Genomic DNA, 25,596 nt, shown 5'->3' with positions numbered 1-25,596 from the left:
TGTTAACTCCTACATTCATCCACGTAAAGTACAGTGCCCTCATTCATTCATTCCTCGAACAAATAGTCATTGAGCTACTATGATGATCTTCCAGGCAATGTTCTTGGGTCTAGGATATCACAGTGAATAAAAAAACAAAACCCTTGCCTGCACGGAGCTTACATTCTTATAGGGACAAAGACAATAAAGCAACAAACCAGCAAATATACCATGTTAGATGGTGTAAGTGCTCTGAAGAAAAGAAAGCAGAGGACAAACAGGAGCGAATGAGGTTAGGAAAGGTGGTGCTATCTGTGCATCAAATCTCACAGCATGAACATCTGGTGCTGGAAAGTTTCCGGCCACCAAACAGGAGGAAAATATCCTGAGGCAAGAACATGCATGGCATGAAGACAGGGCATCTAGATTCCAGCGAGAGACACAGAATGCAATACTCTGAGGTTAGGGAGCACTGAGAGACTAGGTCATGCAGGGTTGTGACAGAGCACCCCTGTGTCAGCTGTCCACCCTTTATTCTTGGTCTCCACAAAGCTTAGAGAGTCATGTCTTCTGGCTCCTTTAGTCTGCCATTAAAGTGTACAGCTCTGACTAGAAGCAGGATGACTGACTGCTCATTTATACAACTCACAGTAGTGTGTAGCTGGGGCATAAATATTTATTTCCTCCAGCTGATGATAGAGCGGGCTTTGCTGATTTTCTAATTCTAAAGTGACAATCCATTATGAAGCTCCTTTTAGAGTTGGAAAGATACTTCTGGAAGAGTTAGGATAAAAATCTCTTATTGAAGGAAAGAGGAGTTTTCTGTATTGCAGGAATAGGAGCCCCTATACCTAAGAAATGTCACAGGATCCACTCTCTATCCTAAATAAAATCCCTAACAGAGTATTCAGCACACAGTAGGTGCTCCATAAATGGCACTTGTGCCACTCATGGTATCATTGTTTTTATCATTACGGCAGGACCCTCACTTCACTTCCTAAACAAGCCAAACATGTGCTTTCAACACTCAAGAACCCAACAAAGCTCTACAAAGCATTTTCATCCTCAGAGTATGCAACAAAGACAGGGGCCAAGCACAGGAAGGCCTGGGTCCAGGATCTTTCATTTCAGACACACCCCCACGGACCCCGTCTGGTCAAAGGAAACTAGCGCCTTTGCTTTTCTCAGTTTTGATTCATTTGCTGTGAGTGGTAAATATATTCCCTTAGCCCAGTCACGGCTAACACTGAGTGTTTGCCACATGCAAGCACCTGTTTTAAGTGCTCTAATTGGTTTAACTCATTACGTTCTTAAAACAACTCTAGGCAGCAGGTACTATTAACCTCGAGAGCAGATAAAAATACTCAGAAAAGCAAAGAAACTCTCCCGAGATCACACATATAGTAATGGTTAGGGCCAGAAAACAAACTGAAGAAATATATTTTACAGCCCATGTTTTCCAGTGCTTCTCAAACTTTATTTGCTAAGTGATTCATTAAAATGTAGGTTCTCATTCAGCAGGTGAGGTGGAGCCTGAGATTCTGCATTTCTCACAAACTCCTAAATGATACTGATGAGGCAGGTCCATGGACAACCTTTTGAGTAGCAAAACTACTCATATGCTATGATGCCCCCTGGTATTTCTGGATATCTTCCCTAAGATCCCCTTAAAAGACTCTTGCCACCACACTCTTATGATCAGTGCTTTGATTTGATGAATGAAAAATCACAGTCAGTTTTGAACACAGGCAAAATTCTAATTAAATTCTGCTCAAACAGCAATGTTTTGTGGCAAAGGATATCAGCTCTTTGAAAAAGCAGTTGTGTCCATTATAAGCTATGGATGTTGTGGGTTGTTACAAAATTGCTTTTAAAATTTAAGTGCTTTCTGGGCCAGAAAAAAAATTCCCACCTCTAAAAGCAAAGTGAAGAGTTCCAATCTGAAGAATACAAGAAAGGATTTCTTCAAATATGGGAGTGAAGCATATTAGCTTTATTTCTTTCTCAGATCACTAGAAGAAAGGATGAACTAGAAACTAGAAGATAAGACAAATCTTCCTGTCCAGTGAAGGTCACTAAGGGCAAATTAAGACTGTCTACTTAATCAATCCAGATTCAGTGGCTGGAAACTATCTGGCTTGTGAATGAGACAGAGAAATCGGAGCAGAGAGGGGTAGAGGTAAACTCCCAGGGGTGCTCTGGATACCAGGTGACCAGAATTTCCAGAACTGCAGACAAGGTTCTGGATGCGCCTGACTTCAAACCACGAATCTTTGGGAAAACAAAAAAGACCTACTCAAAGATGGTTAAAATACCAAGGTTCGATTCAACAGTGATCAATAATCATAAAGGTTAGTTATAATGGTGCCTTTATATAATTTCCATAGCCTAGTGATCCTCAAACTTTGCTCCATATTAGAACCACCTGGGAAGCTCTAAACAGACTTTTCCATGCTTAGGCCACACCCTCACATCAATTAAATCACAATCTCTGAGGGTTGGGGCCAAAGTACCCTTAATTTTTAAATCTCCCCAGGTAATTCCAGCGTGCAACCAAATTTGAGAACCACTGGAATAGTCTTTCAGTGACTTCATTCATAAAATTAAAGAATCCATCTGGACCAGTGGTTCTTCACTCTTTCACATGTTAAAATCACCTTGGGCAGGTTTTTAAAAAATACTGATGGATCCCTCCAAATTCTGGTTAATTTGTGGGGTCTAGACACCTGCACTTTTAACTGCTCACCAGGTGATTCTAATGTACAGCTAGGTAGATAACTACTGGCCCAGATGTTTTTGCCAAGATTCCTTCCATCACTTATATTTTAAGCATTTATGATATTAAGGCTAAAATGCATCTTAGACTTTTTGAAAAAAAGGGTGTCTTATCTTTACTTTTAAATCAGAGATCTCTAACTTTGGAAGGGTCTGTGAATCCTCTTAAATCCTATGCAAAATGTTGGATCAATACATATATATTCACATATATGTATATTTTTCTAAGGAGAATGTCCTCAACTTTTATCAAATTCTCAAAAGACTTAACTCTATTACCTTAAGTCAAGTTTGTGATTTCTGAGTTAATAAAATTTAAGAAAATTCAAGAATGAATGGAAAATAAATTTGATCTCAGCAGCATGTTCACTGTAATTTTTAATTTACGACCCACCTACTGCCACCCAGGGGTCGCATATCCTTATTGCAGGTTTAGTTCAGAACGTATTATAGCCCATCCTTTGAAAAGGGTAATGAATGGGAAGATTTCAGAACCAAGTATCAAAACAGAAGCTGCATGAGAGACTGGGGCCAGCACTAGGCTGTCTGGTAATGGTCACAATGAGAAATAACTACCCCATTTGTAGTCGTAAGGATACTGTCCACTCTGATACTTGGGATTCATGTCCCCCTGTGGGTTAGGATATTAGGGTTGTCTAGTTCTACTGGTTGTTACCTTTATGCCTCAGTTTAAATCCTGGCTTTCACCCTTACAACGCTGTGTCCTTTGGAACATTACTAAACCTTTCTGTTCCTTCCATGAAAAGGAGACAATAGAAGTATTTTTAAGATTGCTATGAAAAACAAGTAAGAAAATACATGTAAAGTGCTCAGCATAATACTTGGCACAGAACAAGATCCCAAGAAATGTGAAGTTATATTATTGTCATTACTAATGTATTATTATTATTAACACCTTAGTGACCTTATTCAAGTCACTAACTTTCCTTGAGCTTCATTTATTGTTCCATACAACAAGGAAAATAAGCCCTGCTCCGTTTCCTTCCTAGGATTATAGTGACAGTCAATTAAAAGAGTAGAAGGTATATTGCTCTTACATGACGACTCATCATTTATCCAGGCAATCTCTAGAGCACAGGAATGGATCACCCTATAATACAGACACAATCCCTAACTTCTGAAAGTACTTTTTGAGATTCCAATAGTTAGCAGTCTCTACAATGAACTGCAGCAATTTCTTGTCACATGCCTAGCACCCTAGGCAGTTTAGCCTTCTCTCACATGAGCAAGTGGGTGATGGTACTCCACCACAGCTGCTGCAAGCTCCCTTTTAGGTAAGAGAATTACGTCGGCCATGCACTAAATCACAGGTGCCATAAATAAACAGCTGTCCTCCAGCCGAAACACTCAATGGCTGCAGTCTGTCCCATGCCAATGCCACCCCAGGAGGACAGTCTCCAGAGGCCTTCACAAGCCCAAATGCCCATTAGAGAGTCACCCATAGCACAGGCTCCAAGACATGCCCCATCAGAGCAGCGACATTATCGAAACCTCTCACCAGTCGCAGCAAAGACTCAAAGCCATCAGTTTGCACTTACCTGGAGTCGGCTTGGCCGTACGCACAGGGGTATAGTGGTTTTTGGAGGACGATCTGACTGGCGTGTTCTCTTTGGGGGAGGTATCGATAGCCGAGATTGTTTCTCTTTCACAGTGTGCTATGGGGATTGGTCCCTGTTGTCTCAAGATGTCGGCCAGAGCCCTAAACAAGGAGGAGATGATACAGTGAGATTCACTAAGCAAGTGTGCATGGCCACAAAGGGCCTGTAACATGTAGAGCTACTGGAGACCGAGCCACAGCATTCAGTTCTCAGTAGTCACGGCTTCATCTGGGGATGGTCTCAGGGGGAACACAGGGTAGATGCTGCCATGCCTGAGGGTACAGGCACTAAAAGGCGTTGATTATGGTTTATTTAATTCATTTCGCATCAAGGAACTCTGAGCCCTTTCAAAAGACTGGCTACCCCAAATCCGCCCCTAATTCCAGGCAGATATCTACATCAGCCAGCCAGCGGAATGCCACTGCAGTGAAGGGCTGACACTACTGGCCTCAAATTCAGCAGCAGGTTACTAATATCAGGGGACTAACTTCCCCACTGAAAAATATAACCGAGTAGCATGTGCTCTATACTGGTGACCCAAGCAAGTACAGCACACAGCTCCCACTGTCAAAGAAAGGTGTGATTTAGCTGCAAAGACAGGATGTACAGATAAAAAGATAAAGAAAAAAACACATGGATGGTTGAGGCAGGGAACACAAGTGGAGCTTAAAGGAGAGAGCAATTACAAACACAGAGGAAAACGCACAGGAAGAAGGATATGTGCAGAGATGCTACTGCCCCTGAAGACACCCAGCCCCTCTGCAAGGACCCAGTTACCCCAAGAGAGTAGCTTTTATTCACTCAACACCTAGGCTCAACAAACACACCTGCATTTATTGAGGACTCAGCATGCATCAATCCCTGCAGAGACAGAGGTAAATAGGATACAACACCTGCCCTCTAAGGGCTCACGATTTAGGGGAAATCACTTGTCAACCTGGTTTCAAACAGGACTCCCTCTGTGGGTGTGACACATGAGATAGGCAGTGTTGATGGAAAACAGAGACATGACAGGATACCCTGAAAAAGCAAAGATAAGTGTGGACAAGTCACAAGAAACCACTATCTGGATATTGTAATTTTAGGGCCAGGTTCCCCGTGTCTGAGTGAACCCCTGTTTTGCATGAGCTGGGCAAGGACTCTTCAATCTACTCAGGGTATCCCTGTGTTGGGCGGGGCAAGGCACCATGCCGCCAAGGCTGCTCTCAGCCAGCCTGGCCTATCCAAAGGCTTCATTCACAGTGGGATTCCAGCTCCCGTACTCTGCCCCACTGGAAAGTGACAATCTAGCAGTTTAAAAATGTGTTGTCTGAGATTGAATTGTTTTCTTCCATTATGCTGCCTCTGACATGCTGAACCTTCCTGGGAGAAGAGCATCAAGCTGGCAATCTTATCATTCAGTGACATTTATACAGCAATTTCAGATTTTCCAAATGCTTTCCCCTCACTGGCTTTCTTTCTCTCAGGCGGTAAAGAAGGAGCAAACACTTGGCCATCACCTCCATTCACTTTAGTGGACCAAGGAGTAAGGGAGAACACAGAAGCTTGCCAGTTTGGTAAAGAAATTCAGACAGGCCTGTGGTCTGAGTCAGAGACCTGAGGCTCAGAGTCTGGGAATAAGTAAAAAGCATTGTCCTAAAGGTCAAGAGATTTAGGTTCTAATCCCAGCTCTGTCACTAATAAACTAAACCTTTGGGCAGATTTGTTAATCTCTAAAATTAAATTTTAATCTTTTTTCCCCATTAGCAAAGCAAGGGTTTATACTAACTGACTTCCAAGATCCTTTCTAATTTCAAAATGTGATAAGTATTTTATTTTTTAACCAAACATGCATGCAAGTTACTTAATTCCTTTATCCTACTGTTTATCAAAGACACCTTCCTACCATGTGAGCTAAAAGTTATAACAGAAATATAAACCAACGAAATAGGATTTAGAGCCCAGAAATAAACCTATACATCTATGGTCAATTAATTTTCTACAAGGATGCCATGATCATTCAATGGGGAAGGAACAGTTTTTTCAACAAATGATGCTGGGACAACTGAATATCCACATGCTAAAGAATGAATTTGTCCCTTACTTCACATCATATATAAAAATTAACTCAAAATGGATCACAGACCTAAATATGAGAGCTAAAACTATAAACTCTTGGAAAATATAGAAGTAAAGCTTTGTGTCATGGATTTGGCAATGGTTTCTTAGATACGACACCAAAAGCACAAGCAACAAAAGAAAAAAATAGATAAACTGGACTTAATCAAAATTAAAAACTTTTCTATATCAGAGGATACCGTCAAGAAAATGAAAGATGAAAAAAAAGAAAATGAAATGAATGTAAGAATGAGAAAAAGTACCTGCAAATCATATTTCTGATAAGATACTTGTATCCAGAATATATAAAGAACTCTTAAAACTCAACAATTGAAAAAACAAACAACCCAATTTAAAAATGTACAAAGGAAATAAAGACATTTTTCCAAAGAAGCTATACATCAAAAGTAGCTCAACATCATTAGCCATCAGGAAAATGCAAATGAAAACCACACTGAGACACCCCTTCACACTCACTAGGATGGCTCGAACCAAAACGAGTGTAATACCAAATGTTGGCAAGGATGTGGCAAAATTAGAGCCTCCATACACTGCTGGTGGGAATGCAAAGTGGTGCAGGCCCTTTGGGAAACAGTTTAGCAGTTCGTCAAAAATGTTAAACATCGAGTACCATATGGCCCAGCAATTCCACTCCTAGGTTTATATACCCAAGAGAAATGAAACATATATCCACACAAAAGTTGTATATGAAGGTTTATAGCAACATGATTAATAATAGCCAAAAGGTAGAAACAATCCAAGTGTCCATAAACTGATGAACAGATAAACAAGATGTAGTGTGTTCACACAATGGATTATTATTATTCAGCCTTAAAAAAAGCAATGAAAAATTGATATATGGTACAATGTGAATGAACCTTGAAAACAACATGCTAAGTGAAAGAAGCCAGTCACAAAGAACCACATGTTGTATGATTCTATTTGTAGAAAATGTCCAGATTAGGCAGTGACAGTTAGACAACTTTGTAAATGTACAAAAATCACTGAATCGTATATTTTAAAATTTAAGAATAAATTTTGTGCTAAGTGAATTATATCTCATAAAGCTGCTATTACAAAAGGAAAAGTTTATATTCTTTTACTTTCTTTTTCTTGCCTCCCATATTCTTATAAGGAATCTTACCTGTCTGGTACACATGAAGGAGTATGGATTCTTGTGGTTAAGTCTACTGCTTTTAGTAGGCCAAGGCTGAATCTACATCAGTCATTTTTCATGGTGATTTTTGTCCCCCAGGAAACATTTGGCAATGTCCAAAGACTTTTTTGGCAATCTCAACTGGGGAGGGAAATGCTACTGGCATCTGGTGGCTAGAGGCCAGGGGTACTGCTAAACCTCCTATGTTACATAGAACAGGTCCCTCTTCCCCCCAAAGCAAAGAATTATATGGCCTGAAAGGTCAATAATGGCAGGGTTGAGAAACACTGATCTACATCTACACAGCACTAGATGAAGTGGGTTTTTGATTAAGGCTCAATGCAATCTAGTTCCGTAGGTATCTACTGAGCAGTCCATCCAAAGATCGAACACTAGGCTAGGCTCTGGGACACAATGGAGCTGGGGACATAGAAATGAATGTTCTGAAAGAGGGAGCCTTGTCTGTTCAGGCCATTAGTGTACCCTCAGGTCTTGGCACACTTCCCAGCTATATTACATAAGCAGAGAAAGGAAAGAAGATGGTCCCTGTCCCAGCCTCTGTGGGGCTTTCAGCCCAGCATCACTTTTGTCCACAATGACAGTATAAATGACAGTTTCAGAGTACATTCACTCCAGGGCTCATCAGCCAAGGAGGATGTAGCAAAGAGATTTTCAAACTGAGTTCACCTCTCCCTGGATGGGGAGACTCTTGGTGCCCATCTCCTGAGAAACCTTGCAGGATGCAGGCCCCAAGAACTGAAGGGTAAAGGGAGGACACCTTTGTGAAGACATCAGGTGGATACCAGGCATGCCTGGATGTGGCTTGCTGCTGGAGAATGAGTTTTAGCTGAGTTGCTGCCAGGCTGTCTCCACCTGAAGGTAATAACCAGCACTGTATTCTCTTCAGGATACAATGCCCAGTTGGCTCAGCTGAGCTGGGTCTGCACAACCCAAGAGGAGGGACATGCTAGGGCAGGTATTCCTGAAAAGACAGGCTATCTGGGGGCAGGGACCCTGCCCTGTGCAGTCCCAGTGAGGAACATGGTAGCCAGGGTGGCCACTCACTCCCATGGGCTTCCCTGACTCCTGAACACCATTCTCCAAGATCTATCCTTTCCCCGTGCCTTCTGGCAACTAGAAAGGTGGCCCTAACTCTCAGACACTGTGTCCTCAGGAGCAAACCCTTCCACCAGTTCCCCTTCCCTCAACTTACACTTCCTCTCCCTCATCTCCTCAGCTCAGTGACCTCCCTCTTCACTCCTGTTCCTTGTTCCTCTCCATCTTCCATCCCCTTCTCTCCAGGGTGCTTGATAAATATTATTCTAATTCTGAAATGTGCGATCCCAGTCTCACCTAATTAATTTGGATACGCCGGAGGAAATGGGTTAAGGCCTGAGCTACTTTCTAACCGCAGGAAAGAAAATTGGTCACTGAGGAACAGGGAAGTGGATTCTTTAAATTAGCAGGTGGCAGCTTTCAGGTCTGATAGAGGGGCAGAGACTTCGAAGTAAAGGAGAGAGGGATAGATAGACAGTGACAAATGGAGAGAGGAGAGAGACAGAAGGACAGAGGTAGAAGCAGATAGAGAAGGAAACAGGTGGAGAGAGGACAGAAATGCAGCCAACAGATGGAAAGAGAGTGAGCGAGTCAGAGACTCAGAGCCAGAGAGAGGTAAAGGGAGAGATTCAGGGATGAGGAAGTGAGAGAAAGAGACACAGACAAGCAGCTAGAGAAGAGGGGACAGAAGTAGAGGGACCAAGACAAGTAGGTAAAAGGAACAAGAGAGAAAATGAGAAACAGTTGAAGAGCAATTCAGAGAAAGAAAGTGATTCAGAAAGCTAGAGTCATTCGGAGGGAAAGAGAATCAGAGGGAGACAGAGATAGGCAAGTGAGGAGTGAGGACAGGTTCCTAGCTAAGTGCGGGCCTCCACCAGCCCTTCTGTGCCGACCACAGATGTGTCTAATTTAAGAACTTGAACTATCTTGCTCATTTCTCTGTTTGTTCCAATCCCTTCCTCCTCCAGTGCCATTTTTTGCTGCAATATCTGGATATATCAAACAAAAGAATGCTTTTTGCCTGAATTATCTGTATAAAACTGCCTTGCTTCACCACTCCCTTCGACACATGGCTTCCTTGGCTTTTGTGGATGGTGGCAGTCAGGGGAGAGTAAGTTAATTGGGCAGCAAATCTGAGCAGGCAGGGAAAACAGTCATTCTGATCATTCAGGCCAGGAAACTTTAGTGTTCTTCAGTGCTCGTTGTTTGTATACTAACGATATACATAACTGAGATACCATCTTATATTTAGTTAGTACTTAACACTTTCTAAATGTGTTTACCTGCCTTATCCAGTGTGATGTACATATTAACCCTGTGACCTTTGTAGCTATTATTACCCCACTTTTTAAGAAGAAACAGACTAATCCTAGGACTAGAACATGGTGGAACATAAATTTGAACCCAGGGCTTATGACTTGAGTCAGGATGCCCCTCTGCTCACTAGGACTGCCTTTCACATACATCTCACATTCCTATGAATCTGCAGCTTGAACACATCATCCTGGTCTCTCCATCTGGATCTGCTAATTTAGCAAATGCCAGTTAATATTTGGGCATGGAGAAACAATTAGTAAATGAGTGTTTCAGGTCAAGACCAATAATTTATTCGCTTAAAACCTGGGTTAATGTTGTCAGTGGTCCCAAGAAAATGAAAGTATGTTTGAATTTCTCTAAGTGTTGAGTTATCTCGACACCAGGGACCAAGCCCAGTCAACATTTTGATGTGCTACCACCTGCATTCAAGACATGAAGTTTTTCTTAAAATAGCAAATGATTCCCCTAAACAATAAAAAGAATAAACAAGACCTTGTTCATAACTTTGCTTCATAGTCTTGCCTGCTTGGAAAATTAAAGGCTATCATTTATTAAGTAATTACTATGTGTCAGAAATTATGTTAAACTCTTATATGCATATTATATAATCTTCAAAACAACTTCATATGCCAGGTGCTACCATTAGCCACATTTTACTGACAAGAAAACTAAGATTTTGAGAGATTAGATATCTTGCCTAAAGTCACACAACTAGCAAGTGGTAAATACAGATTTCAAACATACGTAGTAAACTAGAGGCTGACTTTATATCATTGAATTACCCACTTATCCATTCGTCCATTTGTCCATTTGTCCTTCCACTCATTCATCCATCTAATGCTCCATCCATCCATTCATTCATACATCTATTCATAAATCCATTCATCCATCTAACACTCCATCCATCTATCCATTATCCATCCATCCATCATTCCAACTCTCTATTATTTACATATCTGTTTGTTTGTTTTTTCACTTACCATCTCCCTGCAATGGTTTCTGAATAAAATGTTTTAGTATTCAATCTTTAGTGGAAAAATCTACCCAGACAGGACTCAGCTTTCCTCAACTGCCTAGTTCTCTTCACCTTAGTGAGCCATCGACATCAACAGCTTTGACAGTGTTTACATTATTTTACTGTGCAACCTTTACACTAAATGAAATTCTGAACAGACCACCAATATACTTCACTAGACCCTTGCTTTTCATATTACCAAGGCGAAGAGTCAGAGTCCTGATCTACCAAGCTCTTGCCCTCCCCTCCAAGCTTCATGGAGTTTTCTTGTTTGAAAACAAATATGGCAAATGAGTGCCAAAAAAAAAAAAAAATCTGGAATTTTTTTTCATTATCTTCAGTGGTAAAACTTAGATCCCCCCAAGTTAAGTGGGAAACCTGGAGGCCTTTAGTTAATCTGGTAAGTCTTTTTTATCTCAACTAATGTTTTTCACATGGATCCCATGAATGTCACTACTCACTAAAGAAGAACAAATGGAAACCAGCCTCCTGCCTCTGCCATGCCTCTGGATTTCTGAGCCATTTAAATGCCATGGAGGAGAGAGAATAACTTTGGCTAGTATCCAGTAAGTTTTCTTGTGCTAAGAGCAAGCAGGCTGGTTAGTTTAGACCCGTAATCATGCCCTTTCTCTTATTCGAGAGGAGTAGAAAAAAATTTACACTGTTGAATTGGTATGATAGAAGGCCAAATAGATGAACTAATCTATGAATAAGCTATTCTAGTTAATGTTCTTATTCCTAAGGACTAATGAGAACACTCTTGTTTTTTAAGAATTTTCTAAAAGCATTCCTGCCTAATTAAGTAGAGTATGCTGAATATAATTTTTTTAAAGAATGCAAAGTTCTTCCATAAGAGGGCCTCCAATCTAATTTTTAGTTCCCTTCACTGAGGAAACTAAGTAAAATGCAGATAATCTAGGAAAAAGAGCTATACATGTAAAAACTGCAAAACAAACCATAGAAGGTTTTTTGGTTTTTTTTTCCCCAAAGTAAATCTTGGTAGTTACTTCTTTAGGATTTCCCCTACAAGCAGAGTGTAGACATACTGTTCCAGTTAAGTAAAGTATTATGGTTATTTGAGTCACAATTAACTGAGCTTTTCCTTGACACTGACAGCCTAGGAAGAGCTAGTGTCCTCTTTAACCGCATCCTCATGCTTCTCTATTGGGCAGTCAGTCAGAGTGCGTTAGTCTCTGAAATACGCACTCTGGACAAGTTAAGTGAATATATTTTTAATAAACATGGACCAAGGAGAATGGCTTAATTTAGTTCTCCTTATTCCTGGTTCTCTCGCAGTCCACTTGAAAAACACAGCTGCCGGCTTTGTGTGTGCACAAGACTGCCTTCCTCATACAGAGAGGCTCCGAATGGATGTGGAGATCTCTTTTGTTGTGGTAACAATGTTTGTGCATCTGCACTGAGCTGTTCTGCAGGTCTGAGTTGTCCCCGGCACAATCAGAATTCATCACGGCCAATAAACAACGCAGAACTCAGCAAGAGAAGGCTCAGTCTGCTTGCTTTGTTTTTTAGGCAAGCAGGGCAAGTCACTCCATCCCAATGGGTGCCTGTCCTGGGGCTGTGGCTCGATGACCAGCCATGATCTAGGCAGAGAGTAGATGTGCATCCCCTGAGGGTAGTGTATTCAACCCTAAAAGTATCATCTCCACATACTCCATTCCTTGCCTCATGAATCATATGAAAACTTACCTAGGCCTGAGAAATTCAGTACCATCAACACCAAGCCCAGACTTTTCAGAAATATTAAAGCAACCATTTGAAGGGTGGGGTACACAAAAAAAGACAACCCCTAATCCTTTCCACTTAAATTCATTCATTCATTCAACCATATTTGCTGAGCAATTACTTTGTGCCAGGCACTGCTCTAGTCACTACAACACAGAAATGAACAAAACAGGCAAACATTCATGTCATCTTGACATCACAATGGAGAAGATGGATTAGTGCCTAGGGCTGGAGACCGATCAATTTCCCAAAAGAAATCCTTAGATGTTTAAATTCTGTTTGAATGACTGAGATCAACATGTAGCTCTCGGCAACATTACTTGGGTGTTAGAACATAATCCCATTTCTATACAAACAACATTTGCAAAGGACTGAAAACTTAAAACTATGTCTCATGAGAAACAGACTTATAACTAGGGATGTTTACTCAAGAGAAAGGAATACTGAAGGGAGCCTTGACTGCCATTCAAACAAGACAAACAAGACAATAGTAGAAAGAATACATTCCCTCTGGGCTGCTCCACTGGGCAGACCTCACACTGGGGAAGTCAATGTTGCCCCCGCATCCCATGAAAACTAACTGAAATTGCATCTTAAAAATAGAATGGACTACTGGAGGTTTGGGGAGCCTTAGCTCTAGATGTGAGAGGAGAGGGATCTGGCGTCCAAAGGGAGAGGCATTAAAACATCTCATAAATCCCTTTCAATCAAGAAAGTCTGAATCCAAGGTGCTAAAAACATGCATTCCCATGAGGCCAGTTGCAGATAGCAGTCTTATGAATGGAGTGTGCAAGACAAATGCATTTTCTGCCGCACCCTAGGGTTGGTGCAGTTAAAAGTACAGGTGTAGACTGTTTTTTCGAACCTTCCAGGTGTGCTGAGATTAGAATGAGCCAAAGAAGAACACACCTCCACAACTTGATAGCCCCCATCCCACAGCCAGGTTAATAGACCATAGTGGGGTCAAGAGACTTGCCCAAGGTCATGGGGACAGAAAATGATGAAAGCTGGGATTAGCCTGGCTCTTATCTCAGCTCCCAGAACATGTTCTAAGGCAACAGTACCCAACCTTTTTGGCACCAGGCAGTGCTTCTATGAGAATCTAATACCTGATGATCTAAGGTGGAGCTGAGGTTGGTGATGCTAGCACTGAGAAGCAGCTGCAAATCCAGATGAAACTTCACTTGCTTGCCCACCGCTCACCTCCGACTGTGTGGCCCAGTTCCTAACAGGCCACGAACCAGTACTAGTCCATGGCCCGGAGGTTGAGGACCCTTGCTAAGTCAAAGAAAGATGGATCACAACCTCCAAAAGTGAGAAAGGGGGCTTTGCTAGGTGTCCCTCGAGAGCCACATAAGCAGGCAATGTTGGAGAGGTCAAAGTCCTTTCTATAAGGGGTCCAGGTGCTGTCTAAGTACACCCTGTCATATCCTACAGTAGGTGTGATCCTGGTCTCATTAATTAAAACAGTTGTGTTGGGAACAATGATGTAGGAGCAGGCTCCTTGGGCAGCACAGTCAATTGAGAAAGAACAGAGGGAGCAAAGACAAAGTTCACTGTCCCCTAATTTCCCAGAGACAAGGCAAGTTTTGATAAGTCTGCCCCCAGGTTCCTAACCTCTCATGCTCAGCTGGTCATCCAGTAGTAGGAGAGAATGAGGCGAGCTCTCATCCTGAGGCTGTGACATAATTTGTAACAGAATTCTCGAAGCCAAAAGAGAGTTTCTAGATTCTAAAAATTCAGAGAAATACAAAAGAAAAGAAACGAGAAGAGGGGAAATTAGCAGGAGCCCCAGAGGAATTAAAAAGGGATTCAAAGCAGCCTACAGTCACCAATTCATCAGAAAGAGGGGCAGGCTAATCCCAATCAATGAAAAAGACATGGAAATTACAAAACACTGAAGAAAATGCACTTTTACTGCCGCCCAGGCCATTGCAGAATTACAAACTAGGCTGAAAAAAAATAAATAAAACCCTGATCTTTGGAGAGCTATTTTATTGAATAGATAAAAATGATTTGTAATTAGCATGCCAATTGTCTATGGAAGAGCCTGCTTGAAAACAATCTGTCCTTCTGCATGGTGTACGTGCCCTGCACAGTCTTGTCTGAGCTATTAATCTGTTCATCACAGCTTTTTTTATCAGATAAGAAAAAGAAAAACAACTCCTCCCAGGTCCAATGTGAGAAATTTTGAATTTGCAGAGTCCAAATTGTTGTAGTTAAGCAGGACAAGTTCAAGAAGCACTGGAGAGAGAGGGGAAAGGAACACAGCTCAACAAAAGTGAAGAGGAATCAAAAGAAGGACAGATGGAGAAAGAAGTGACAGTGGACAAAGACACCGAAAGAAACAAGAAGGAACATTTTAATGATGTGACTTAAAAGAGAGAGAAGTAACAGATCCTCTACTAAAAGATCGGATTCTCTCTGCAAACCTTTGAGGGTGGGGGAGGAGGCACTGGCACGAGGTAGGTAAGAAGCTGGCTGTTGACACTCGATCTGAGAACAGAAAAGCTGTGCGATTTCCCATAGCATAGCCTTCCAGGCTGATGGGACAGCATTCCTGGGAAAGTTCAGGCAAATGTCTCAAGATGCAATAAAAAGTCAGAGAGGGTCAACTGCTAGTCCAATGGTAAGGCTGGAATCCAGATCTTCTGCAGGTCCTGGAGCAGCCTCTGAGCTTGGTCTGGGCCTCTAGACCTGCCATTTTAGTGCAGTGGGTGAATATGATCCTACCACCCTCAGCAAAGCTGCCCAGACTATCAAGAGTTCCCTATTGATGAGATCTGAGGCTGATTCTAGGACCATAGAAGAGAAGCTTTCTTGGCAACAACTTATTTGCTATTATGGGGTTTGCCCCGCTTCCCTGTTCAACCCCTAGGGATAACAGCAAAGGTCTGCATTCCCAGGACCTCAGAAGACTCTGGAACACACTGTCTGATGCCACTTAAAATGAAGAGCCATTCCTCCTGCCCAGGCACTCCCTCTCCACACTCAGATCCCTCCTCAGTGGGACAGCAAGACCGGAGGGAGAGGTGACTGGGTGGAAAGCATACCTCCCAGAAGAGGATATTTGGCTAAGGGAACCACAAATATGTCCAAAGGACAGATGTCCTAAGTAATGAGTCTTTAATGCCGGAGCTAATGGGAACAGAACACGAGACCAAATGCCAAAACGCCAGGAATAATGAGAGTGTTTGTGAAGCCTGCAGAAAGCAAGGACTCTTCTCCCAAATGCCGGGGAACAGGGCCAAGGTTGTAGCCACCCAAAACCTGGTCAGAATTCAGCCTCCATGGGTCTTTAGACGGTGGTAGTGGCTTTCTGCAAAGAGGATCGAGGGTTCCCCCAGCCTCTTGCCAAGAGTGGGAATGCGCCAGGGTGAGGACTGAAAACACTCCTCAGAAACTCCACCTCCCTGGGGAGAGCCAAGGAAATGGTTCCCACACTCACCTCAATCAGATGAGTGCCCTGGTCAGGGACCGCTGCCCTAGGGTTGTGGAGAAAGGAATATGAGCCCTACCACTGACCACCCCAAGGTCATAACCACCACCAACCATAATGACAGGAGCCTGAGAGTAAAACCCAGGACTTCTGCGGTTTCCCCAGGATTCCTTCCTTTCCCATGCCTTTCAGGACAGAGGGCTTAAAGGCACAAGAAACAGAGCAAAGAATTAGGAAACAGGGCAAAGAGAATCAAGACCGGAAAAGAATAGAACTAGAGCAGGGAAGTAGAAGTGAGCTGGCTGAAATTCTGTGTCTTGTGTGCACAATGCTAGATGTTATAAATGGGGCAAGGAGGGGACATATGATAAATGGAGCTGTTTGTGAGCTGTACATCTCAGTAATTAAACTGGGAATAGCCCGAGGTCCATCCTCTCACCCCCAGATTGCTTATTTTTTATAGCTCCCATATTACTCTTAGGAGCTAGGATTCATGCGGAATTGCCCTGGAGTTCTTTCAATACTGTAAAAGGTTTTGTGTTTTTTGTTTTCACAATTAAAACCAGGGTGTTTCATTTTGTTTTCATTTTTTACATTTTCTTTGTATTGCCCTCACTATCCTCAGCCAATACAATCCATTCTTGAAAAAGAGCCCTTTTACCACCCAGGGCTCCTTCGCACCCTGCATGCAATGTAAGTGAGGGCCACCGGCCCAGTCCCACAGTACTCTGATCAGTAGGTCATTTATCTTCCCATCCCTTACTGTGACAACCTGTCCTAGGGCACAGGCAGGTGGATCTTTGATTTCTCAAGTAACCTGAGTGTCACTAACTACTTACACCCGGGAAGGTGAGAGCTAGCTGCCCTGTTGGCCCCCAAAGAAGATGAAGACAGGCAATATGCCAGCTGTGTGACCTAGGGCAAGTTACTAAACCTCTTTGAGTTGATTTTCTCATCTGTTAAATGAGGACCTATACTCAAAGGGTGATGGAAAGATGCAGTGTGACAATTCCAGCCAAATACCAGGTATGGAGCAAGCCTTACCTGGGAGCTCTTATGAGTGTTTCCCTATCACCCTCCTGCTTCATCCATATGACTTGAGTCCTCATATAACTGAGCTCTCAGGTCCTCCTCAACACTGGCTTTCTGGGGTTGCAGGATTATAAGGTTGTGTAAGCTCCTAGGAGACTGAGTTCTCCCCTTCCTGACACTTGAACAGAGGCAAGCGGGATCTCCAGCCACAGAACAGGACTGACTCCACCCAGAGTGACCAAGAGTGCCCTTTGGTGGAGGGGGGGGGGGCGGTTCAGCAGGGCCAGAAGCTCTGCCCCAGCCAACACAGTGGGAGCAATGCCACTGCCGCACCCCTCACCACCCACTAACACCTGACTGAGCGGAAGGAATGCCATACTACCCATAGCAGCACAACCTGCTGCTTCTCCAGCTGCAAAGAGGAATGAGAATAGGCAATGACTGCTGTATTTAATGGCCCCAGGTCACCTGCCCTTAAACTCAGTGTGTCCCACCCCTGTTCCATTGCTATGTTCAATCTCATCAAATGAATGTACTTTTTTGGTGGGAGGCACAGTCAATGCACATTAGGAATCTACTGGGCCCTAGGAGCCCATCTCCTCATGCTTGCTAACATTTCTACTTCATGGATGGCTGTCTGGCCCAAGCAGTGACCTCATCTGAATGCCAAATTGCAGAAGCAATGGCACTCAGATGGACAGAAGGGAGGAGGGCACAGAGAACACCTGGCTCTGACCTCAAGCCTGGCCACCTACACACTAAAGAAATTGGGTCCCTTTATCAAATTAGGAATCTAAATCAAGCTCTCTGTCTACTATACCATGCAGAAATGTGGGGCATTCTCCCCCTGTCCACCCTTTCTGAGCAGTAATTTGAGCTGTTTTCTGCGTATTCAACTCCCTTCTTCTCCCCTTTCCCAACTCCTCCACTGTCTGCCTCAACGCACTGATACAGCATGAAACTGATTTTCTTAAGGCCAGTAATTATCATTCCACGTGAGGAGTGGCCCCCTCAATGTGGTCATCATGAGAGCAGGCCCTAATCTACAGGGCTGTCATTCATTACCAGAATGCCTCTTCTGGGCACCTGCCTTTGGAGACAGCTGACACAGCTCGGAGGAGAGCAGGTCTCATTACTGGAGGCACTCTTTTTTCCTGATGAATAACCTACTGATCACCTATTTCATTCATTGGCCTCAGCCCCATGACTTACCGCTGCTTACAAGAATCCATTCTTCCCTAAGAAGATAAAAATATGCTACCATTACGGAAAGTCACAATGACGTGCCATGGGCTCTGAAAGAACTTCCAAAAGAGAAACTGTGGCAACATTTTCCAGGGAAGAATCAGTGTGCAGTCTCCCATGGTGACTGCTTAGAAGGATAACACATTAGAATATGTGTGTCCTGGTTCTTTCAAAGGAAGAATCAGGCACACTGCAGGCAAAGGCCCCAAACTGCATGCCACAAAGATTAATTTCACATAATGATTGGACCCAAGTGTCCAGCTTGATTAGCTATCCTCCCTGAAGCTTTTCTGGACGCCTCACCTTGTATTCACCTTGGTCCTGTGCTATCCTGGCCCAGAGCTGAGTAAGGGTGGGACTGGCACCAGTGAATGTGCTTCTGTGGCTCACAGAGCTCTCTTAGATACATAGGAGCCATCCTGGAGGATAAACCTGAAATAACCCACACACAGGCCCACAGGTTTCTGGTCTCTGTCAAAGCTGAAAATCAGTGACCTGGTAGCTAGGTCTCAGCATTCTTGCCCATCTCTGGGAAAGGAGAGAAGGCATTCACAAGCCCAATTTTTAATTAAGATTTCTGCCCACAGTTTTATTGAGTGACCCATTGCCCTGGTTCACAACTCTTTGGCTTGCACTGTTATCTTCTTCCTTCAAAGATCTGCATTACTCATATTTTATTAAAAGATGATGCTTAGATCAGGTTATTGCCCTTTTAAAAAGATATGTGGAGAAACTGCAAAAAGACCAAGGAAAATTAATAGAAATCATTTTAGTAGGAGGAAAAACTGAATGAGGAAAGGCTAAAAAAAATGTAAAGAAGAAAGCTGTCACTCACATCTCTAATCTGAAAGTTATTTGGTGATGAATAAGAACCACGTGTGTAAAGTCAAGCAGATCAGATTTTCATTGGGCAAGATGAAGCTGAACAGCACTGTGAAAAGAGTGCTGGCCTAGGACACAGGCACCTGGCTTCTAGTCCATGTTCACTCACCTACTAGCTGGGAAACCTTGGCACTGTGATCCAGCATCCCTGGACTTATAAAATTAGAGAGTTAGGTTAAAGAATTTGCCTGCAATAAAAATTCTGATTCTGTAGTGGATGACAAAATAATAGTGAACACTACTCGGCCTACTGCTTTTACTTCTAGAGAAGAAAGAGAAGCAGAAGAGGAATAATAATAACAATAATAATAATAATAATAACAACAATGACAATAATAATAGTTAGCAATCTGTCCTGATGATGATGATGATGATGATGATGATGATAATGACAATAATAATAATAATAATAGAGTTAGCAATCTGTCCTGAATGGGATTGAAATAATCCTGCTCAAGGCCAAGGGACTGAGACCCTCTGAGGGTTCACTGGTCAACTCTCCCACCAACCCTCTTCCCTATCTGCAATATCTGCAAAAGAAGATGCTAGAAATGAGAGGTCATAAGTGTGACTAAGGGAAAATAACAGGTTGAAGCTTCTCAAAATAGAGAAAAGAGGAAAAAATTACAGCAGAAGGTACTATAAAAATGAATTTAACCTAGGCCCTAATATAGACTGTCAGAGCCCCCTCCTCCTTCACCAATCTCAGACATCTTATATACCACTAGGTTCAAACCACAATTTTGTGGTTCCACAAGATATATACTGTCAAGAGATATAACAAAAATTGTAAGACAGAATGCACTTGAATTCACCATAATTTCAAAAATAGATTGTGCAGGGCTCAGAATAAGGGGAGTGTGGCAGAGGAAGGAGTGTGGTGACATTCAATAGCCCGTAGCTGGGTGCTAGTTCCAACAAATGGTGGATTCTCACTGACTACAGAAAAGGAGACAGAAAGTTGAGATCTAAAGGCAATCCTGCCAGGCCCTGGAGAAATGAGGCAGTGCAAGTGGAAGAATGAAGCTTTTTTTGATGTAGTTCCCTTCTTTTCTGGATCCATGGGCATGTCTGACTAGGGCTAATGAATTAACCTCTTTCAATCAGCTCACTTTTTCAGCTGTCTTAACCACTGCTTCCTGCACAATTGATTTGAATCGACTGCACAGTCAATCCGATCTCTCATTAAAATAGATTGAAAACAATGAATTGGACTTTTTCTCTACATGTGCTTTGGCAGCCTAGAACTGTAGGTAAACATCTTGGTATCTTAGCAGCAGATTCTTCCAAATATATGTGCTCTGAGCCTGGGGCATGTTAAGAGGGACAAATGTGCATGCCTTCTGGGCTTAGATGAGGTGAGAGAGGGCACGAAGATAGCAAGTAACATCCCCAGGAGAAGTGCCAACTCCAGAAATTTTTGAAAAGTATTTGCATGACTGACTTACGAAACCAAGAATGAACCTTGGTAGCCTCATATGTCCAAAGTAACATCCACTTTACAGTTTGAAACATATCTTGCCCACAGCATACGAGCAGGGCACATCTGTTAAGTGAATGAATATGTACATAGCTAAGGTGTCAGGAGGAAACCAAGCACAGGATCTGGGTAACATCATCCAATTCTTCCCAGATTACCTTCCGCCTTTTACTATTTTTGCTTCATTCTGTTTTCCTGGTGTCCTTCCCTTAACCCCTCCTCCATAAGCCTTCTTAAATTCTTCCACAATTTCACTGTTTTCCCTACATGCATTTCTTTTACTCAAAGAAAATGGAAAACATGCAAGACTAAGATTTTCAGTTCAAGGCAAGACGCTGTTTTTCTTTCCTTCCAATTGCTAAATTTGAAGCAAAAAGCAAGTAGATTCTCTGTTTAGATCAATTCATTATAATGAGCCCACAGTGCTTCAAAAAAAAAAAAAAACAGAGTGTTTGGGGTGATTTGACAACTCATTGCCCAGGAACCCAGGAAGAGAACTCACTAAACATCCAGCAAAGTGGTCCTGGAGTTATGTCTCTGCGAGGAAAAAACAGAGCTTGGGTTTGTAATTAATTTCTAGAGGAAGAAAATGTGGAACGAAGTGTTCCCTTGATTCTTCTAGAAATAAGCAGAGGAAACCAAAGATAAAGGGCCCCTTTGATGGCTATAGGGGTCACCTCCTAATACTTTTCCTTTTTCCTAAAAACATCTGCTCAGTTTTTTCTTCCCACAGCCCTGAGCACTTCTCTGCCACCACCCTCCAATTCCGCCATCCCCTCCATCCCTGTGCAGGCAGTAGGAGGGCCCAGGACAGCTCTGACTTCATCAACTGCATCTTCAGCATCCTAATAGCTTCCTGACCCATCTGTTAATTAGCCATTTAAAAAAAAAAGGCACACAGTTCCTTCCCCAGAATGAATCTCGTCTCTAAGACACTAATGAATCAACTTAGGGTAAGGAGGAACAGGTTTGAATGTGAGGCAGCTAGCACAAATATCAAAAGGGAGCCAATTTCCTAGGGCATTTCATAGGCAGAGCCCCTGTCCTTGGAGAAAACTGGCAGTCCCTCGCTGAACAAACAGCCCCGGGAAAGCATTGCAAAAACTGCTCATGAAACATTAAAATCTTCTGATGCCTGCGGTCCATCAGTTTGAGCCTAGGCCTGGACAGGTGAAAAGAAGGGAAAGGTGAATTTTAGATCCTGATGGCAAATGCGGTTTGAGTTGGGAAAGGTGGGTGCCCAATGATCAGGGGCTCTCCAGGTTCTGCGCATGGGGTTCCTCTGCCCATCTCTTTCTCTTCCCTGTGGTTCAGCTCAGTGTGACTATGCTCATCTGTCAGAATCAACAGAGAGCTGTTTCCCCTCAGACCTTGACTTCTCACACAGAAGCAGGATGGCAAGATCTCATCACTTTTGGAAAAGTCTGAATTTGTTCTTTCTTTCAAGGCTGGAGAGGTGAAAGGAAGCCCTGCTCTAAGGACTGAGTGCTCAAGGGCAGGTGGAAGGCTGGCCAGCCTGGGAACCCAGGAGGAGGCAGACAGCTGATCTTGGGATAGCATCCTTCTTTTTGCCCCATCTAACACTCCCACAAATATCCCTTTCAATGAGGCAGTTCTCCTCCTCACTCAGCCCCTGCTTGCCTTACTACATCTTCAAAGAGAATCACACAAGAATAAGCTCCTTGACTTTTCAGAAAGGAAAGGTCTTTGCTGAAGTAGTTCAAGAACTACATAACTGAGTGCACATTCCAATTTCTCAGCTGACCTCTGAAGAGTATACTTTCTTTTTTCTCCCTTTTAGTTTCCCTGGGAAAACTCATTATGGTAAATATCGCTTTTTCTGTCACTCTCTCCTTTTCCCTACCCCAATTCCCCAAGAAGTCATTCTGCACAATAAAATCCCCGGAAGAGCAAGCAGCGACCTCTGAGGTGTGAGCAAAGTGAGAGGAGTCATGGTTAACATGCATAACCAGGAGTCAGTGAGCAGCTCTCTGCAATATACATACTTACCCTGACATGCTTGGGAAGAGATCGAGATGGGATGCTGTTGAGCCTGAGTTACCTAGAATTGAAAAATAAGTTTCCCCGAACAGCTCAAGGTCACTCATGAAGAGTTCTAGATGGATCTTTCATGTTCTGTCTCCTCCCCCACAAACACAGGGACAAGCTTGGTCCCCTACCTAACAAGTACCAATATGACAGTTTCCAAAGTACTGATCAGGCAAGACTGCAGCTGCTGTAAGAGGTTCTGTGAACTGAATAAAATTAGGAGGTGAATTTGAGGGGAAAATATCCCATATTTACATAATGGTCTGAGGGCTGAAATTCACCTCCCTTTCCATGGTTACCTCTCTTTCCTGCCCCCTAAAGGCATCACCATCGAGCCATACACCCATACACAAACTATTTACCCTAGTTTTGGTGGGGGGAAGGTCAGTGGAGGGGGAGAAAATACTAAGAGTACCAGTACAGCACAGGCCAACTGCCAGCATCCAAACACTATCAGTGTCCTTTCAAGTAATGATGAATAAACTCTGTAGGAGGTGGCAAGGTCAGGGCAGGGGCCGGCTCTCTCTAAGAGAGCAAAGAACAAAGGCTCAGAGAGGAAAGAAACCCAGAGAAAGGTTTGTAAGAATCAACCAGAAGGAGGCCACAGTCAGAGAAGAAGTTGTGATGAGAAGCCAGGACCACAGGAGAAGGTGAAAGGAGATACCCTTTGGGCCTGGAAGCAGAGACAGGGAAATGATAAGAACTAGGTACATCTGCCCACCAGCAATTCCTTCTCTTCTATCCAATGTGAGCCAATAGAGAGAATTCTTCATCAAATAAGCCCCAGGGAGTATCTTGTCCTTATTTTGCTGTCTGTCTCACCTATCTTCTGCATTTGAGAACCAGCACTGACCATGGATCATTTGTCACAATTTCTCCATCAGTTTCTGGGACCAGTCCAGGCACAGACTCACTACCTTAGAAATAAGATGGGAGTGGGATGCAGGGCAGTGGGACCTTAGGGTGATGAGTGAGGATTATAAAAGGGACTCCTGGAAGCACCCTAATTCTGACATCAAGTTTGTCAGTAGTGAAGTACCCACACTTTGAGGATCTGACTCAATAAAACCTGCCAGGGAATATCATCTTTTCTCAACATCCACAATAGCAAGGGGTGGGGGGCGGGGGGAATCATGCCCAGAAACTTCTATCTGCCTCTCTCTCTCTTCATCGAGGTACAAGTGATTAATGTCCACAGCAGTGAGGGACATTTTGGTCTGGTTTTCAGGCTAAAATGATAATGTGCAGAGATGTGCTAAAGGTATATGGCTCAGGGTGGGCGCCTGCTGGGCAAACTCAGAAGCAGGACTGATCTGGAGGGTTGTCCTGGTTATTAAGGCAGTGCACACACCATATGCCAGAAATGAAGGCATTTCCTAGGGCACGGTTCCCTGAAAGGACTCTGTAGTACCATGTCCAACCATTCATCATCAAAAGGCGACTGGAAGCAGAGCTAAGTTTACATCCCCTGGGTGCTTTGTTCCTACAGTTAGTAAAAAAAAAAAAAAAAGAGGCTGATTTCCTGTTCTCTGGGCTTTGACTTCCCAAAGGGCTCACCGGGAGCTAGAGTGGTGGGGTACGAGTCAGGGTGAAACCATGGACTATCATATTTTGAGCTCTTGGCATAAGTTTTGGTAGAAGACAGCCCCCACCGCCTCCCTAATGTAAGCAGTGAAAGATGCCCAGCAGGTTTAACACAGCAAGAAGTGTTAACTCGGAGAGTTCTGCCTACAGGGTTTAAAAGAACAAGTCCTCCAGGCTCAGCAGGAAAGATAAGCAGCCCACTCGGCAGGATGCGATGAGGAGACACCATCTGCCCTTGGTCAACATGGAACAGATAAATCTATTCCTTCTTCCCCCAGGAGGCATCCTTTGCATATCGCCCCCATTTCTAACACCATCCAGTTTACACTAAATCACTTGGTACTCTTTTCAAAGGTTCTAACATTGGTCAATTTCCTATGTTGAAGATGATGCTCAGGTTTGAGTCAGAAAACCAAATGTAATAAGAGCCTACACCAAAGTGCCCACATGCCATGAAAACTAAACCCCCATCCAGAATTACAGAATTTGCAAAATTCTTATACACAAACTCCATGGATTTCACCAATCCTTACATTGCTTTGTAAACCCCCTACCACCCAAGCGTGTGTTTCGAAGAAATGGAGAAGGTACAAGAGGCGCTGATTTATTGCACGTCAAAGAAGCAAGAGTGAAATTCACTTTAGAGAGTCAGGAGAAACGTGGCGATGCCAAGAGTGAAGAGGAGAAGGGAAGCATGTGAAGAGGGATGAGGCTGCGGGGAGACTGGGGGCGGGCACAGGGCAGAGGCTCTCACCTGTGGATGTTCATCTCCCGCGGAGGGCGGTGGGCCTTGTCATAAGAGACCTTGGCGAAGACGCCAGCCACGATGACGAAGGCGATCACCCCGCAGGTGATGTAGACGGTGAAGTTGGTCTTGTCCTTCTCTGGGTCGTACTTGTTCTCGGGCCCTGGCGAAACCACCTTGGTGCTGGGCGTCTGTACCCACACCGGGCTCTGGTAGTTGTTGCACTGGCGCTGGTCCAGCTTCTCGTGGCGCTTCTTGCAGCAGAAGCGGTAGTAGCAGGTGCCGCAGCAGTACAGGTAGCCGCTCTCGCTGTTATTGCACTCGAACTCCTTGTCGTACTGGCCGCTCACGTCGTAGTAGCCCCAGCATGTCTCGTAGGTGAC

The 25,596-nt window shown here is 43.4% G+C and overlaps 1 protein-coding gene across 1 annotated transcript in view; it reads right to left on the bottom strand.

Moving 5' to 3' along the window:
- Positions 1-25,596, bottom strand: part of SHISA6 (shisa family member 6) — a gene marked incomplete at its 5' end in the record, with an annotated part of 271,566 nt that extends 245,970 nt beyond the window's left edge. Inside the window, 2 exons of the mRNA XM_011359132.1 lie at positions 4,314-4,474; positions 25,223-25,596. Of these exons, the coding sequence (XP_011357434.1) occupies positions 4,314-4,474; positions 25,223-25,596 (535 nt within the window). The remainder of the gene's footprint in view (positions 1-4,313; positions 4,475-25,222) is intronic.

Source organism: Pteropus vampyrus, unplaced genomic scaffold, assembly GCF_000151845.1.
Source record: "Pteropus vampyrus isolate Shadow unplaced genomic scaffold, Pvam_2.0 Scaffold44, whole genome shotgun sequence".
NCBI lineage: Eukaryota > Metazoa > Chordata > Mammalia > Chiroptera > Pteropodidae > Pteropus > Pteropus vampyrus.
Note: the sequence above shows the minus strand (reverse complement) of the source record. Positions and strands in the feature narration are given on the sequence as shown.